General features: G+C 41.4%; 1 protein-coding gene across 1 annotated transcript in view; it reads left to right on the plus strand.

Moving 5' to 3' along the window:
* The first annotated feature begins 267 nt into the window (after nt 1-267).
* Nucleotides 268-18,134, plus strand: part of KCNQ3 (potassium voltage-gated channel subfamily Q member 3) — a 35,879-nt gene continuing 18,012 nt past the window's right edge. Inside the window, exons 1-9 of the mRNA XM_026057065.1 lie at nt 268-289; nt 700-794; nt 2,554-2,680; nt 4,719-4,891; nt 6,860-7,015; nt 8,374-8,484; nt 9,008-9,103; nt 10,475-10,569; nt 12,701-12,727. Coding sequence (XP_025912850.1) covers nt 268-289; nt 700-794; nt 2,554-2,680; nt 4,719-4,891; nt 6,860-7,015; nt 8,374-8,484; nt 9,008-9,103; nt 10,475-10,569; nt 12,701-12,727 — 902 coding nt within the window. The remainder of the gene's footprint in view (nt 290-699; nt 795-2,553; nt 2,681-4,718; nt 4,892-6,859; nt 7,016-8,373; nt 8,485-9,007; nt 9,104-10,474; nt 10,570-12,700; nt 12,728-18,134) is intronic.

Consider the following 18,134-nt stretch of genomic DNA (forward strand, 5'->3'; position numbering starts at 1 on the left):
ACAGCAATACTGGTGCAATGATTTATCACGCACTGGGTTTACTGGAAAGCAAAACATTGCCCTCTCTGTTGTTTCTCTTTCAAACCTTTTGATCTTTCCATCTGCAAAGAAATGAAAGCAAAAAGAAGGAAAAAAGAAAAGCAATGTGGTTGTCAAAGGAGGGTTTGTCCTGGTGCTGCACTGTCTATTGTATTGAAGCGTTTACTGTTTCTCAAGTTTCAGTATGTGCCAAGTAGATTTATTTCACTGTAACTGCAGGGCCATTTTATGAAGCCCATAGAACATCTGATTGCAACAGACCTCCTGAGCAATGCGGTCCTCTGCCATAACATATAATCCCTTCCCAAAATACAGTATCATCCGCTTCCTTCCTGAAGAATGCAGCCAAGTTAATTAATAATTGTCTGTCCTGGGTCCATGCTGATTTAGGGTTTTGCCACAATTTCTTGACTTTCAAGTCCCCCTCTCTTTCCCTCGCCCCATGCAAACTTGGTGGCATGTACAAAGGAGGTCTTGACCACTTGACACCTGTTTGTGACCCTCAAGGTCTCTCTTGATCTTGATGAATCCCACCCCTACTGCTCACTGACAGTAAGTAGCCCTCTCCTAAAGGCCTCTGCCTCGGTTGTTATAGGCAGTATCTCTGAAACAAATACAGAGAGTGGTAACAATGCTCTGGTTTCTCCTTCTTGCTTCATTCCAGGTTTCTGATTGTCTTGGGGTGTTTGATCTTAGCTGTCCTAACAACTTTCAAGGAGTATGAAACTGTTTCAGGAGACTGGCTCCTCTTGCTGGTAAGCAGACTGTGACCACCCTGGTAATGTCCTTGAACTGAAATCAGCCCCATTAGCAGTGATAGAAACTTTTTCCCAGGTCTGCATGCAAAAAGATTTCTTCTGTTGGTCCTGGGGCAATGACTGTACCTTTACATATTGGTGAGTTCCCTGTCCATTGCCACCACAGACTGAGTAGAGTGGGTAAAAACACCACTATGAGAGTTTTACATACTGGCTTTTCAGCATTTGCCCAGTGGTTCCTTATTGATGTATCAATAAAATTCCCGTTGACCAGGCCAGAACTGAACACTTTTGAAAACTCAGCTTTTGGGGGTCTCTCAACAATTCATTCTGTAATACTCTGCCAGTCCCAGCATTTCTTTCAAGGGATGCCACCGAACTGGACTTACACTTGTGTCTGATAGCAGAATACCTGTCACTGTTGCAGGCAGTGACTTAGATGACTATCCTTGAAAGAGTTTGGAGAAAATATATTTCTCTTTCTGTGTTTTCAGCATACTTGTTTTATAAATGCTGGAGTCTGTGCTTGAGACTGTATTTGTGTAGGCCTCCCATATGGCAGAAGGAAAGAAAAATAAGGAAAAAAAACCCCACTAAGTATAAACATATTAATAATTTTGTGAACATGACCCTAATAAAGCACATCTGCTCCCATAACTATCATGCAATAGAGAGAGCCACCTCTCACTTAGCTAGCCCTGCAGGAAAACATCCCTAGGGAAATTACACTGCAGTAGCAGTTCTGGGATCTCACTTTCCATTTCCCCTTGTACCCCCAGGGACATGCAGATCCAGACAAGATTATGCCAAGAGGCATGAAAGGTGATTTCCCCTTGCATGTTCCTTCTCAGGAAGCACCTGTATGGAAACACCTTTAATTTCTGGGGAATGTGAAACTCACTTTCAGTCTTGGTTTCCCTGCACAGACCCATATATTCGCATCTGAGAAAGTCCAAGGTTATTTTTTCCTTCTGTGCCTGCTTTCACACAGCTCTTGGTGTTTTTCAGAAGCACCCTGCAGCTGCTGGTACGAGCACCAGGAAAAATCTCTCTTTCTTCCTTGTCAAATCATTCAAGGAGAGGAAAAGTAGCTGCCTGTCCCACGCTGCCCTTGGCCCATCTCCACTGAGCACCTTGGAAAATCCCCCCAAGCCCCCTTCCTCCCCACAATGAGGGAAGCTGGAAAATCCTGATCTGTTGAGCACAGTGGAAAATCCTGTCCTTCCCTGCACCAGAAACAGCAGGACATCATATCTGCTGTAGTGTATTATTCTCTTAAATATGACCCTATGAATATACAGTCTTCTGTCCCTGTGTCTCTAGACGTGGCTGCATGAACCAGCTGCTGATCGGTAACGTAGGCTGTGGGCGTACAGTGCCCCGGGGACTTTGCAGCCACCACTCACGTGCATGTTCTTACTTCATGTGAAATGGGAGGACTTTTTGTGAGGAAATTGCCCTTCCATAAAGGCAGGGTGAGCACAGCACATTTACTCAACGGCAGGCCATGTGCTTGGGCAGTTTTTGCAGAGTACTTAGCAGGCCGTAAAGCTATGTCCTTGCTTTGCAGTGTCGTTCATGAAACTATATTTTCTTCCCTATTTTTTCCTCTCTCTCTCATTCGCACACACACACACACACCTATATTCACACGAATACTTGTACCTCACCTGTTTGTTTCAGCAATCTCTGTGTGTCCAGAATTGCTGCAAGACTTGTTATGTGTCTAACAAGCTAGTTTGTGTCTTTGCCACAGGAAACTTTTGCCATTTTCATCTTTGGAGCAGAGTTTGCCTTAAGGATCTGGGCTGCTGGGTGTTGCTGTCGCTATAAAGGATGGAGGGGGAGACTCAAATTTGCCAGGAAGCCTTTGTGCATGCTGGGTAAGCACATGTTCTTTATTACCGGTTTCCACATGTATGTCTGTTTTGTTCTGAGCCAGCATGAGGAGATGTCCAAGAACCAGCGAATGGCAGTACAAGGAGCACTGAAATCAGCTCTGCCCTTTGCCTTGGGAGTTGTGTCCTGCTTGGAGTATTTATTTTAAATTCCTGGCAATAATGATTCATTTGAGAGCCTCTTGGATGGCTGGTCAATGAGGAAAAGCTGGATCTTTGCTGCAGTACCCTCTCAGCTGGGGTCCGTGGGATCACAACAGCCTTAATCCCACAGAGGTTCTGGTTAGAGAAGTGACAAGTTTTTATGTCTCCTGATGTGCCCTGACATTCAGCTGAGCGCCACCAGCCGGTGCCTCACCACCAGCCTACATCTAAGCATTGTTGACGCTTGCTCATAACTAGAGATACTACCCTTCATATCCATCCACGCAGCAAAAACTCTTGTCACGGTGCTCGGCACTTTGTCATAGCCTGCTATTCTTTGGACTGAACAACTGCCTCCTGATTTCATCTAGTGTCGTGCTTCAAATACATTTTCATTGGCCTGAGACCCTCTGCATTTTTCTTAGGTTCATCCTGAAATATAGCCTGGCTGCCTTTACTTTCAAACCCTTCAGATCCCAACCCAATGCCGTTGTCCCCTGGCAATCCTTCCTCTTTCATATTCAAATGTTGTGTTTTAGCTCCATAATGTTGGCATATATTTACAACCAAGAAATTTATGATTTCTGCCATGTTTTCCTTAAGGCTTGGAAAGCACTGCCTACACATATCCATCAAACTACTCATTATACATCTTTGAATGCCCTCTTAAACCCCCCCTTTATGTCCACAAAACATCTAACTGACATTCATGCACATCTGCATTTATTCAGTATTTTCAGGACTCCCTCATTTGTTTGAATGGTCTTTCACCCAACAACTAGCTTTTTGTTTGGTATTTATAAAACACACAGCACCATGGGGACCCTTACAGATATGCACAGCACCTTCTTCCCTCTCCCTCCTTTTATTCATTTTATGTGCATAGGTGGTAAACTAAACTGGTACAAATTTTCTTTGTGCATTTGTGCTGGTGGTACTCCTTTGGATGCTGCTGCGAGACAAATAAGAAGTATTCTGTTACTTCTAATAGCATTGTGAGGGCAGTATAGTTATGTGTAAGCAAGTGGGATTTATACTGTCTCATGCCTTATCAGTAAAAGTGTCATCTCACTTCTGAGAATGAGTCTTTATTGATATCTGGGTAAGGAACAGAAAAGACCCTGTTGGATTTATTAACATCATCTCTTGGTTTATAAGTGGCACAAGTTTATTTTGAGCATGACTGAAAACTGAATAAATCTGAAACCCATCTGGTGCCACTCTTTTTGGCTGGAAACACAATATAAAGACAGTTTAAAGACTGAGAGCCCAGAGAATGTTTGGAGCCTTTTGGTGCCACTCTTAACTGTGTGTGTATGGGATCAAAAAGGAGGGGGGGGATTTAAAAAAAAAAGGGTGGGGGGACAAAGTAAACAACAAGAAGAAGCAATTTCTGAGCTCTTCTTAAGATGACCAGTGAATTGGGTGCTTACAGATAACGGTAGGACTGGCTTTGAGATTTTTGCAGGGAAAGACAGCCAAAAGGACAAAATACTAGATGCACTACTGAATACTGAGTTTCTTGTCTGCTGACCTATAAGTCTGTGTGCACTATGGGCTGCCTGTGGGACATGTGGGTTTAGGGTTGTTTTTCTGCCTGCATTTTTCTAGGACACTGCTTTGCATTCCTATGCTAGCTCAGTTGGTGTCTCAAGTCCAGTGCATCGATCTGTAAATTGATTACCAGGCTCTCTGGTGAATTCCGTGCATGACTCTGACCATGCTGCAGGTGCCAATTCTGTTTAATTGTCCAGAGAAGGCATTTTCATGCAGTTTTAAAATTTGCCTAGGGAAATTTTCAGCACAAACAGATGGGATTAAGAAGCAGGTGACGGGGATGCTTTTACTGTCAGGCTTTGTTCTTCTTTTTGCCTTGCAGATATCTTTGTGCTGATTGCTTCAGTGCCAGTGGTTGCTGTTGGGAACCAGGGCAATGTTCTGGCCACGTCTCTCAGAAGCCTCCGCTTCCTTCAGATCCTACGGATGCTCCGAATGGACAGGCGGGGCGGCACATGGAAACTTTTGGGATCAGCCATTTGTGCACACAGCAAAGTAAGTGAGGAGCTTGCGGGACTCAGCTGGGGATCAGGAGGGGAGAGGTGGAAGGGGAAGAGAAGGAATGGACAGCAATCCCTTGGGATTAAACCTCGAAGATCAAGGAACAGTTTAGTCCTTTCAGGTCTATTCCCTCTTCCATACTCTTAACCAATGCTGTCCCTTGGTTTACCCTTCTCTACTCAATGGAGGTACTGGGAAGTGAAAAGAGCAATGTTCCACCCCACACTCATTTCAACAGAAATTTTGCCTTCCCACAGAATGAGAACAGGAACATCCCTTTAAAGGTAAAGTATGCTAAATCTTTGACAGAAACACCTCTATAATTGCAACATTTTTGTAGTGGCTTCTTGAACTTGCCTGATCAGCAGATGGAGCAGGACTCTGGAGGAACAGAAAGAGGCTAATGAGCAGAAGTGTGGTTTCAGAGGGAGCTACTAGAATAATTTCTCTTTGAAAGCACAGGTCAGGCAATACAAAGATGCATGTAGTGTGAGATCCAGACAGACAAAATTTCTAAAATCGTCTTTGTTCTGTCTAACTTGATGCTGTAGTCAGACACATCCTGTCTCCTGCCAGACAGATATGTTGTGCTCTTGCATTTTCACCAAACATTATTACATGTTAAAAGCTATCTGCATAAAAAGATTCTAGATGAGATTTCTCATCTTCACTGGGAGTATAAAAATCACATATAGTCTGTGTTACATACTGCTTTTTCTGATCCGTGAATGACATTTCTGACATTTGGGGTTTTTTTTGAAAATTAAAATGCCAGCTGGCACAGCATAATTAGGTTTTGCTTCTTTGTAGTGTCTGATAGGGATACCCACTCTGCTTCATTTCTTACCAACTTCTGCTTCTACCCCATACAAACTTGCTACATGGCGGGTGGCACATAAACACTTATGTCAAAAATATGTTTTAGGAAACTGAGATCATGGAAGAAGTACATGTGCCAAAGACATTGTTAAGAAAGTGTTTAAAGCTTCATGGTCTGGGATTTTTTTTTTTTTAATCTTCCTCATTTGATTCCCCACCATGACACTTTGGACCTCAGCTGGCTGAGAGAGGTAAGAAGGTGTTGTGAGAACCTTGATACACTGGGAGACACTAAGGAAACAATTCTGATAACAAAGTGAAGCAACAAATTTCATTTGGTGGTTGCATACCAGAAATTAGCTAAGAAAACGGGCTTATCTCAAGGCTCAATTATAAAATTCTCAGCTACAAACTATTTTCTGGCAAATGCATTTCTCAGAAAAGAAAAGGAAGTAGAATATTGTCTCACAACCTGCTTGTGAAGATCTTCACCAAAAAAATCTCTGCTCTGATTCAAACACTGTTGGGATTTTAAGTTGGGTTGAAGCATCTCCCATGTCAGTGGGATTAGTCACGTGCTCCACTGCAGCCACTCACTCTCAAACAAAGAAGCTGCCATTTTTCTAGGTCTGTTCTTATTTCATCAGTGCATGGTGAAAACTTACCTCAAAAGTTGCTCTGTTATGGCCAATGAGGAGAAATTCCATTCCACAGCCTTGGCTCTGTGGAGGTAGGGAGATGAAGAGCTGTTGATTTGCCTGCAAAGACTGTCCCAGTGTGGGGGCAACTGGAACAGGGAAACAACTATTAAAAGCAACCAGGAGAATCAAAGTCAGCAACAGAGCCCTGTGGGACACTGTGCCATGGTGCAGCTAAACCCTTAACCCAGCTTTATGCAGATTGTTCCAAGCTTCTCCCAAGGAAGATGCCCAAGGAAGATGCCATGTAAGGGCTATTTCTTGTATATCTCTGCATTATTTCCCAGTAAGTGCTGAGCTGGGTTAGTCATGGACTGTGACCAAGCCAGCAGTGACAGTTCTGCTGTTATCCTCAGCCTTTCTCTCCTCTTTTGACATTTACTCTGCCACAGTGGATAATGAGGCTGTTTTCAGCCCATTCATTGTCCTTCTCTTTCTTGTCCAGGAACTCATCACCGCTTGGTACATTGGGTTCCTGACGCTCATTCTGTCATCGTTTCTTGTTTATCTGGTTGAAAAAGATGTGCCTGAAAAGGATGCTAATGGAGTGGAGATGAAAGAAGAGTTTGAAACCTATGCAGATGCACTGTGGTGGGGGCTGGTAAGTGACTCCAGAAATATCCTCTTCTTGGAAAATGTATATCTAATATCATATAAAGTATCAATGTTAGGAAATGCAGTATAAGGGAACTGATGAGGTTGGGTGGGAGGGATGTTACTAGTGTAACATTAGCCATAACAGGGATGCTTCTACATCCAGTTTTCAGAATTTATGTCCCCATTAACTTTCAGTCRAAGACTCTTAGGTGCTTATATCTCTTTCACAAAACAGTTTGTGGCTCCTCGCTTCTGGGGATCTAATTTAGAGATGTGTCTCTGTGGTTATAACTGCACTGGCAGAGCTGCCTAGTGGAGACCTAGCTCTCATGACACAAATATTCTGCCTGTGAGAGCCTGTCAAGGGTTTTGCCAGTGTAGATAGACACTCATGGAAGTTAGGTACACAAGGAGCTAGAGAGACTCTTCCACTGAGGAGGTGTCTAGATTCAGGTGGGGAAGGTAGAAGGATGTCTCTTGGGAAGAATTACTCCGTACTTTTCTTGTGTCTTACATGAATTCCAAAAGACTCCATCAGAGATTGTCCTTGATGATAGGATACTGAGAAAAAGGGACCTTGGATACATCTGTTCTTGTCTTTTCTGATGAAGAGAAGAGTATTGGTTCATGCCACTGCTCACTTGATCGCAAACAATTCCAGTCAATTGCTACACAAAATTCATGTTGCTTTACCACCAGTAGTTATGGAAATTGTCTATATTGTGCTGTGGCTACAATTCAGCAGTGCACTTTTTTATGTCATGTAGTTCATTCGTTAATGGAAAGATGTGTTTTTTCCATTATTAATTAAAAGGCCCCAAGTGTTGCACAGAGAAATGAAATATGTTTATATTCTTGTCTAGAAGAGTGAGCAGTAAGAAATTCAGATAGAGTCTCACTGGAGTAAAATGAGAAATTGTTAAAAAAAAAGGGTCAGCCATTTTGCAGAAAGACAGTTTTCACAAAGTCATCTCTGTTTAATAGAGTGGCACTTCAGGGAGAGGTAGCCCTGACTGGTTGTTCAGGCGTTGCAGGCTGTTAACTGGCGAGTCCCATTCCTAGCTGTGCCTTGACTGTGAGCRGAACACTGACTCCTTGTGCCACATCAGTTCCCTTTCAACAAATGTACCCCAAATAGGCAGGTCTTTTAAGACTAAATCCATTCTTCTGGGTGTGATACCTCTGGACTATGTTGCTATTAAAAAAAAAAAAAAAGCCGGCCCATTGTCAAGATCCTTTTTTAACAAGTTGTGCATGAGCACCCATACGGCTAAGCGGGTTATGCAGATTTGATGGTGATGTTTAAAGCAGGGCTGCTTCCTCTGTTTTTCTTATGGGAAGGCCTGTTCATTCTGCCCACAGATCACGCTGGCTACGATCGGGTACGGCGACAAGACCCCCAAGACGTGGGAGGGACGGCTGATTGCAGCTACCTTCTCTCTCATTGGAGTGTCATTCTTTGCTCTTCCTGCTGTGAGTACCTTCCTCCTCCTCCCTTCACCCAGGGCTAACCCAGGCCTACAGGAGGTAAAAGAGAAGATTTGTATAGGTTCTTTYACAAATATTATGTGGATATGGATGATTTTTTTCAAAAAGAAGGTGAAGTGATCAAGACTCCCAATAGGATCTAAATCCCATTTTAAGAAGGGATTCAGATACTTAAGTTTGACCATAACAGGAAATAACATAGGCCTTGCTCTGTGCCCTGGAGGCAAGTGGCATATCGTGTTCAAACTCCCTTCTCCCCAGGCGAACCTTGCATAGAGCCTATTGGGAATAATATGGCACCCTGATATTCTCTGAACCATGGGTGAGCATTGTCTGACCCAGTGCTAGTTGGCACAGGTCTACTTGGAAAGGGGTATGTGTAGTAGTGCACAAAGATCCATATAGCTATCTCCATGCCCCCTCTAGAGAACCGCTTCCTCCCGTTCTCATTACTCTACTTTTCCTAAGTGAGAAGTGCCTAAAGTCTTGAATCTCTCTCTGATTTCAGGGCATTCTGGGTTCAGGGCTGGCACTGAAGGTCCAGGAACAACATCGCCAAAAACATTTTGAGAAAAGAAGAAAGCCGGCAGCTGAACTTATTCAGGTTTGAAGCCACTTCTCCACTCTTTGGAAAAGTGCTATTTATTAAAATTGCTATATTGTGTAACAAGGACCACCTCTCCCCACTGCCCAAATTCTCATTTCCCATTGCAGGAGATGAGAAACTGTGCTTATAAAGGAGTCAGTTTTTTCACATCAGGCTAGATAATCCAGTGGTCCTTGCAGTTTTTGAGGAATCTTTGCATTTCTAGAATATCTTTTAGAAGAAAGGTGTCTTTAGAAGAAAGACATTCATCTGCTAGTTTCTGGAAATCAACCAACTTCTGCATCAGCGCCACAAAAATCACAGAAAACAAGCTGTCAAAAATATATTCTTTCCAAAATCCAAGTTTTGCCAGTTCCCTTGAGGGAGTGTTTTATGTGCAAACAAATATATGTTGTTAGTGATGTGAAAACATCAATGGAAATAACACAGCAGACAGCAACTGTTTCAATCCAGGCATATTGCAGAAATAGTATGTGTGGTTTGTAAAACTGAAACAAGCCCTGGATCTTCCATTATCTCACTGGAAGATCATAGAAGGCAATAGGAAGAGTGTCTTTAGCTCACTTGGACTTCAGTTCTGGCCTTTGTTTCTAATTTAGAAAAGTAAGCATAAAATGACTAGTCTGAGGGCTGATAAATTTGACAGGATTTACTCTGTGTAGGTATGGAGTGGAGCACACCCTGAGGCAAGTGAAGTCAAAGGCAGCATTTTCCCAGGGGGACAGAGAAACTTTCTGTGATATCAGATGGAAGCATTGGTGCTCGGGACTGCTCAGGGTCAAACCAGTCCTCTGGAGAAACAGGCCAAATGGCATATTACACTACTCATTAAAAGCACTCCCTGGCAAACAGGAGTTTTGCAGGAGTGAGTGGTGAATTAAATTCACCTTTTAAATTAAAGCATCTCTGCTTAACAAGTAGCTAATTTAGCCACAATATCGTTAGTTATGTGCTTAGAGAATTTTGAGAGGAGCTAACTGCTGAACTATAAAATTGTTCAGCAAAATTTCCTCGATGGCACACTACACAATAAACTAGATCAAGCACTTCCAGAAATATTGGACAAGTCAAGCAGTTCTTGAAGCTCTTTCAGATGTACCAGACAGGCAAATAAAACCAGATTAGTCAAATGTAACCTCTTGTTGGTGTTGGTAGTTGTCTCTCATGTCCTGTCTCCTTTAACAGCCCTCCCAGATCATATTCCAGTGTCAATAATTTTGCCATCTAGTGACACTCATTGGGAATGGTTGATTAGTAATTCATTTCCAGATAGTCACTCATGGGCATGGTTAGGTTCTTTGAAACAATCTGTCTGTTTTCAGTCCACTTTCATCTAACACTAATTATTCCCTCTCCCTTGTGATTCAGGCTGCCTGGAGATACTATGCTACTAACCCCAACAGGATTGATCTAGTTGCTACCTGGAGGTTTTATGAATCAGTTGTATCATTTCCATTTTTCAGGTAAGTGCACTGTCCATCTCTCCTTCCTCATTTTCTATGAAGTATAAATCAAGACAGGAAACATGGAATTCATATATATGAATGAGGCTTTTGTAGGCAACGGGCAGTTGCCAGTGTTACAGATAAATGCAGATAAAGAAAGCATCGTTAACAACAATGTAGAAGTGTTTTTTAAAAGGACTTCTGCTCTGGAAGTCCAGACCAGTTTTCTGGACTGCCTAGTTTGAAAAAACCTACAAGAAACAGAAAACTGAAGAGATTTTGTTTAGGGTCTGATAAGATCACTGAGAGAAAAGGTAGTTGGCCAAAATGACTCACAAGTCTTATATCCCTCTTCAGATGAAAATGTGTCGTGTGATATAGTATGGTGGGTGCATATGGTAGGGGTTGTGGAGGGCCTGCCTGCAAGCCCATGATAGGTATTTTCTCATATCTCATCCCACCTCTTTAATTTGTTGATGGAATGGGATTTCCTTCCTTTTTCTCCCCTCTTCCTGTCTGAAAGTGAAAAACATCCTTTTGGCTTTTGGATCCATTTCTTCTCCCTTCCCCCAGTGGGATGTATCAGGGCAGATGGATAATGCCTTTGGTGGCACTCAATTTTGCGTTCAACAAAGGAGAAGGTTAACAGTTTGCTTCAATGTTAGCTTTTCGCTTTGCAAGACTGGAGTTTATTCCCCCAGAAATCTCAATTTCTCCCTCAAATCTGGGACCTAAGAATGTTTGAGCCCTGGATTTTATAGGTGCCTGTGTTTCTCATGCCCTTCATGATGTCATTTTATATTTTAAGATATGTGTGCTATGCTGAAAATTCTTACTTCACCTTCTACAACTTGACTGACATGAAAATTGCATTGTCACAGAGGTGGCCATGGCATGAGAACATAAGGATACATAACTGCATTAATGCTAATCTTTTGGCAATACCAATTGTTCAGAGGAACAATTCAGTGGAGGACAGCCAAACCACATTTAAAACTGTCTCCCACTGAAGCTAGTAGTGAAGGGTCCCCAAGACAACTTTTCTGGGAAGTCAGGGTCATGGAGTTTTTTGCTCCTATTTTATTTTGCATCCTCCTGAGTTCAGTACAAAGCATTCAAAATGTAAAGGCACTGAGACTTAATGGATGCTTATATGTTTATGGAAATAAGTCTGTTCTATCCTACTTTTTTTGCGTGTCAAACAGGCCTCACTTAGAAAACACTCTCATCTTGAGGATTTTACACTGAAAAAAGACCCTGTGAAAGACAAGGCTTTTAGCTATAGAATTTCAGCTGCTAGTAATGGGCATTACTTAACCAAGGACATGTTTTAAACTTTCATTTCGGGTTTGCTGTTATGCCTGATTCTGAAAACACTCCTCTCAAATGACCGCTCAGCTCAAGGAGAGGTTTACAAGTGTGAGCTGTGCTCACTGTGCTGATAATGCAGCTCCAGCTGTTGCTTTTAACTGCCTTGAAGAACCATACATATTTCAGCCTCCTGCCTTCACAAAGGGCAAATTACGGATCACAATCACTCATCCTTTGTTTTATTCACAATACCTTTCTACAGGACTAATCTCTTGTAGGTCACAAAGCAAATCTCCCATGGAAAAAGTGTTTAGTTAAGGCTCAGTACATTTTTTTTTCCCTTTTCTTCATCCTTCCTTACTCTCTATCTGTTCCCACATTATCCATAACAGAGTCATTTCTACGGGGGTTCTTGATCTCAGGTTTTGTTCGGAGAATAATTCTTAGGCTCCCTTAGAGTCTAGATGCATTACTATAATTTCAAGTTTGTTTATTGAGTGTAGGTTCTCCTCTGATTTAAATGAGACTGAAATTTAATAGGTGCTTTGCAAATAATGTTCTAGGAGACAGGGCAAGGGAGTTAACTTCTCACTGAAGACTGGTTTCCAGTCTAGGTAGCATAGCTTGGTTTCAGGAACCTGTACCACTCTCTTTGCTTTATGGCTAGTTGAAAATGCAATGTCAGAACTTTTATTCTGCTGTCAGTTATGGTCACAGAACAGAAAAGGTATGAACCGTTAGAAGTGGATTAGCAATTTCAGTTAAAAGAATCTATTGAATTTATTATGTAATTCTTCTCTCCTTGCTTTCTTGTAATGCTTCCTCTCTTCTATAAAAGGAAAGAGCAATTGGATGGTACTGCCAGGTATGTTGCTGTCGTTATAGCCTTGTTTTAATACAGTTATTGAAGAATGCAGGTTAAATGGTTCTTTGTGAATTCATCAGTTGTTAACCAAAACATGCTACTAACATCAAAGATAGTCATTAAGAATGATTAACCGATCCATTTCCTAACTGCTTGCTTTTTTCTCTATTTAACAACAGAACTAAAATGCTAATTGTACAAATGTGAGGTGTTGTTTGCTGATTGTCTGTAAACAGCTTTATTGTTAGTTATGATTAATAATGCTCTACACAGCTTTCTCCTGGCCTATGCTATTGAGCCAGGGTTTAGCACCCAGGTTGTTCTGGGGTGAATTTAATATTCTGCCCCATGTTGCTGTTCAACAGTCCTGCCCTGAGCAGTGTTGTGTTGTGAGGGATCAAGTCTGTGTCAATGCACTGCGTTCACGGATTTCTTGATGCCAGATTCATTGGAAGGCTAAGATGGATAAGTGGGATAGTCAAGATCTCTGGCAGTACTAAAAAGGCTATTTTAAGGTCAAAGCTGTGGTCTCACACCTGCTGAAATAGATGGGGAGGTTCCCAGTAAATTTGGAGCATTTAAAAGCAAAGAGAATGAAGGAATCATTGATAATAATACTGGTCAGTCACTGAAGAATATAATAGAGCAGGCATTGTCAGTTAACCTGCAAGATCTAAAATATATTTAGAAATGATATATTCATACCCACCTCAAGTTAGGTTACAGATTCAAAGGCACATAAAATAATTCAATCTGTGAGATCCAGAATCTGAAGCACTGAAGAGCTAAACTGCTATCAGTGGATCGCCCACAACAGAGATTAAAGGATAGGTAGACACACAAAAACTCCTGCTGAAGCTATTTCAATTTATGTCCCCATTTCGGACTCAAAAAGAGAGCAAAAATTGTAGTTTAACTTTGGAAGCTGGTGGTCAGGGGATAGGCCTGGGTTCCAGTCCCTAGCCCGAAGAAAAGTTTTCTGGTTTTGTTCATTTGTTTTCAACTATTTTACGCAACACATGACAGCTTCAACAAAGGTAGTTGTAAAAAATATAAAAAAAAGACTCACATTTGATGATTGTTAAAATGTTCTCCTATGAATGGTGTGGATTCAAATCTCCTTTAATAGAATGGAGAAGCGTAGCCTGGGTTTCCTCACAATATAGGCTAGTGCTGTAGTGCAGGTACTGGGAGAAAAGCAACTCCTCCTCCTGCCATCATCATCACGAGCTAACCTGCTCCTCTTCAGAGATTGCCTGGATGGGAGCTACCTGGTTTGTGGATCCTCATGAATCTTAAGCATTACATATCCATGGCATTGCCCAGGCTTAAGCAGTTGTGAGCTGCATTCATGCAGATGTCTGGAGATTTTAGACACCTCCAGGGTTGGTAGCAGTTGAATTTTGGCCTTTGCCATGTAAGAGTGAGCTTAGGTGCTTAAATACTTTGGGTATGTAACTCCACACCTTGAGCCAGGTCGGTTCTGTTGCAGGTACAGCAGCATATTAAAATCAGGCAACTGAATGGTTACTGCCATTTGCCATGTCACAGCTCTCCTAGAGGACTTTCTGCACCTGGAATGACTGAACAGTTCATGAACTAGCTTCTGAATTACTGTAACTTTCAACCCAGTAGAAGAAGTCATCTACATGGATGCATAGGTTAAAAACTGAAAAATATGACTCAGAGCCCAGAATCCTTGAAAACACAATGTCAAAGCCTCTCATTCTACCAGCCTGTGTTTTGCTTTTATTTGGTCACATAAGTGATAACCTTCAGCAAAATCATCAGTAATACTACATTGGAGCCTTCCTGTTAGCAGAAATGAGTTTATGGAAATAAATATTTAGTAAAAGGATTGGAAACCCTTCAGGTAGACAGACAAATGATGGTACTTGTGGAAGCATCCACTGACTTCAGTAGACATGGGACTGAGCCCTAAATCTGGTTATTTTGACAGTCCTGCCTCCCATCTTTAATAAAACTCTTATTAACAGACCAGATAATTGCAAAAAAAAAAAAAAAATTAATCTTCTTCCTACAGTAATTTAATATGGAAAGCATTACTCGCACTCCACTGCAGTTCTCCTTTAGGGCTGTATTGAAATAAATGAGCAATAAGAGAATGCTGTCCTTGTGGAGAGAACAGCACATAAGTGCGTTCAGTCTCCAGGCTTTCACATCAGTGAAGTACCTAACGGGAAAGCTGTAGTAATAAAGTGTGTTGTCTGAACAGCGATTGATAAAGGAGAGTGAAGAACTGATCCAAAGCTTTCACAGAGGAGCTGGAAAATATGACCAGTTAGAAACTAAAAATGAGGTCTGGCTGTATGAGAACTTGAGGATGAATAATGCTTTAAGTGGCAGGTATCAGGGTTTCAATAGTGTAGTGAGAAAGTTATATAGGATCTCCATAGTTTTAGAATTAAACCCCGATAGATCCTTCAGACCTTGGAATCAGGACCTAGTAACGGGACAAAATCACAGCTAGATTCAGCTCTCTGTTCTTAGACCATTTGGGGAAGACACAGGGGAGAGAGACAATGGATTGGAAAAGTCTATTTAAGAAGCTGTACCCCAAAACAACACTGCATGGAAGAAAGCGGTGGTAGAAAGTTGATTTAAGCTTTGCAGCAGCCTGAAATTTTACTGAAGCTCCCTTTCCTTTCARCTAAAACTGTGAAGACATGAGATATGATGAAGACCACATCAGACTAATCTTTTGTCAGACAGTGGGCTGGGTTACGTAGACRGTGAAGGAACGTGGAGCACATGATGCTACCTTCCCTGCATGACCTGTACAGGTCCCCAAACCAGGAGGAACTGGGGCTGTACTTTCCATGGCTCACTGGTGGGGCTTTTAGCGACTTCATGGCAGAGGTGCCACCACCTTTTCTTACTTAATTAATGCCATGTGCTACCAGCACATGAAGCTTCAGACAGCAATTGCACCTGCAGGAAGAAAGGAGGATTTCCTGTTCCCATTTGATTTGAAGGTCTTTGTGCTGTTGCTTATCTGCATGCGTTGTAAAGCCTTTTCGTCTGGTTAGCTCCTAAGAAAGAAAATTTATGAAAAAGATACATTAATGTTCGTTGGAGTGATTTTGACATTTGGCAAATGTTTGTTGCCTGACTTGCATTTCCTAACTCCTTTAGGGTGGGCCTTTGCTTGAAGGACATACTCTTTATTTGAAGCAACTTTTTCAACTTTTTAGATCTGTGTCTGAGGAAGGAATTGTAGGCCTAATTTTTCAGCACTGCTGTTAGCATCTGTTCCATTGATTTTAACTAGTGTATGAATTTTCAGCCATCTGTTTGTACAGGTGTTTTAGCTAAGGGCTTTGGACTTTCTCCTAGGGCTTTGCACCTAATCAGATTTTTAATTTCTGCACAGAGCACTGTCCAACTGTAGAACTAGACATCAGGATAGCATGTTCAGTCCTAAATCTATTATTATGCGAGTGCAGAAAAGTCATGTATTCCAGTGTCCTGATCTCCACAAGATAAATATTATCTCTTTGTCTTTAGAAAGATGTTTTGGGATCTTTAAAAGGCAGAACCTGTACTAGTCCTTCCTGTGATTGTGAAAGAAAGCATATAATGTGGTGCATTTATATATGATAACAATAATAACAGCATAATGAAAATAAAATCATATTTTGCAGAGCTGGAAAATGTTACTGTCAGCATCTCTTCTTAATGCATCTGACCAAAGCAGGAAGGGGGAAAAAGCCACTCTGATCGGCACACTACATGAACTACAATGAAAGGCTGTTCCCATTCTTTTTCATAGAGCTTTTCATGGATAATCATTAATGCCTCATCTTAATAACTTTTCTTCACTTTACAGTAATATCATGTTTAGTAGGGAGTCATTCTTTGGATCAAGCCTCACAAGAAAACTTAGGTATATACATTCAAGTAACAACTGAGCCTTTCTCTTTCCATATTTCTTGCATGCCATTCTCTGCCTGCACTTTCTTTTTTTACTACAGTAGTTCATCTAACTATCAGAAAAAGTAAGAGGAGATAAGAGTGAGAAGTTTCTTAAGCATAGCAAGGAAGTTGCATGATCTTGCAGATAGTTCATTGTTCTGCTGTTCAGAAAACACTGGGTCTAGTCCTGGCTCTGCAAATGATCTGCTTAGAAACAAGTGCTTTTCTCTGTTTTTGTAGAATGGGAATGATACTGACCTACTCTGCAAAGCATCTAAAAATCTATGGGTGAAAAATATTCTATAAGATCTAAATACCATTTCTTATGTAGTCCCAACCCTGTCAACAGAAATACAGGCAGGTAATTTTGTGTTTGAGTTCAGTAGAGCAACTCCCCTGCATGTTCATTTAAAGATTGTGGTTCAGAAGGGGAAAACAAGCAGATACTTTTGATCATCTTAATATTAGAAACATGCTTAAATATATTTCTGAATTGTGACCTGAGACCTGGGGCAAGAACTTTATCTTCCTGAAGAGGAACATAGAAATAATTAGTAGCATTTCAGGACTCTGAAAGACACGTAATTGGAAATACTAATACTTTGACTAAATTGTCAAGCACTTTATTTTATTACATACAAACATCTTCATATCGTTCAACTTTAGCTCACTGTTCTCTTTCCCACCTCATTCCCCAAACATGAAATCATCTACAGACAGCTCAGCTTTTCTAGTCAAAGCTCTTCAACTTTTGGAGGGCAACTAGAGAAGCTCCATATTTTGCTGGATGACTGGCCCATGCAAAATTGTTGAGGCACATTGATTTTGCAGTTGTTTTGCTTTCTAATGGTTGATACATAGAGATATGTTTACTAAAAAATAAAAAGTGGGTCAAAACTCACATGCTTTCTATTTACATTACTGTCTGCATCCTTTGGTGAAAAATATCTGTGATGTACTCACAAAGAAATTGAGCTATTCTCCCTGTGGATTGGATGTGACACTGTTTGTTCTTGCCCATTTCCAATCACTTTAGACTGTGTGCGTGAAAAAAAGGGACTGGGCAAAGGCACTTAGTGTGGATGGGGCAGTTCTCTTTCTGAAGGACACCAAAGTTCAGTCTAAGTTAAGACTTGTGCTCATGTCTGGGCAAATAAGGTGAATGGTAGGTGAGTCTGGACATAGAATCAGGCCCACATTTATATACCAATGAGAACACGCATCAYGAGAGAATAAGAAAATTTATTGGCTAAAAGAGGACTTTTTCAGCTTAGATATTAGAAACTTGCAAGCTTAGACCTCCAGATTCAGGGTGCAAAGTAGCTTTTAAATGAAGGCATTATCTGTCAAGAAGTTTCAATTGATTATTTTCAACAAAGTTCAACAAAGGCAAGTGCAGGGTCCTGCACCTGGGGAGGAATAACCCCATGCACCAGSACAGGTTGGGGGTTGACCTGCTGGAAAGCAGCTC

Source organism: Apteryx rowi, unplaced genomic scaffold (genome assembly GCF_003343035.1).
Source record: "Apteryx rowi isolate R43461 unplaced genomic scaffold, aptRow1 scaffold_136, whole genome shotgun sequence".
Classification (NCBI taxonomy): domain Eukaryota; kingdom Metazoa; phylum Chordata; class Aves; order Apterygiformes; family Apterygidae; genus Apteryx; species Apteryx rowi.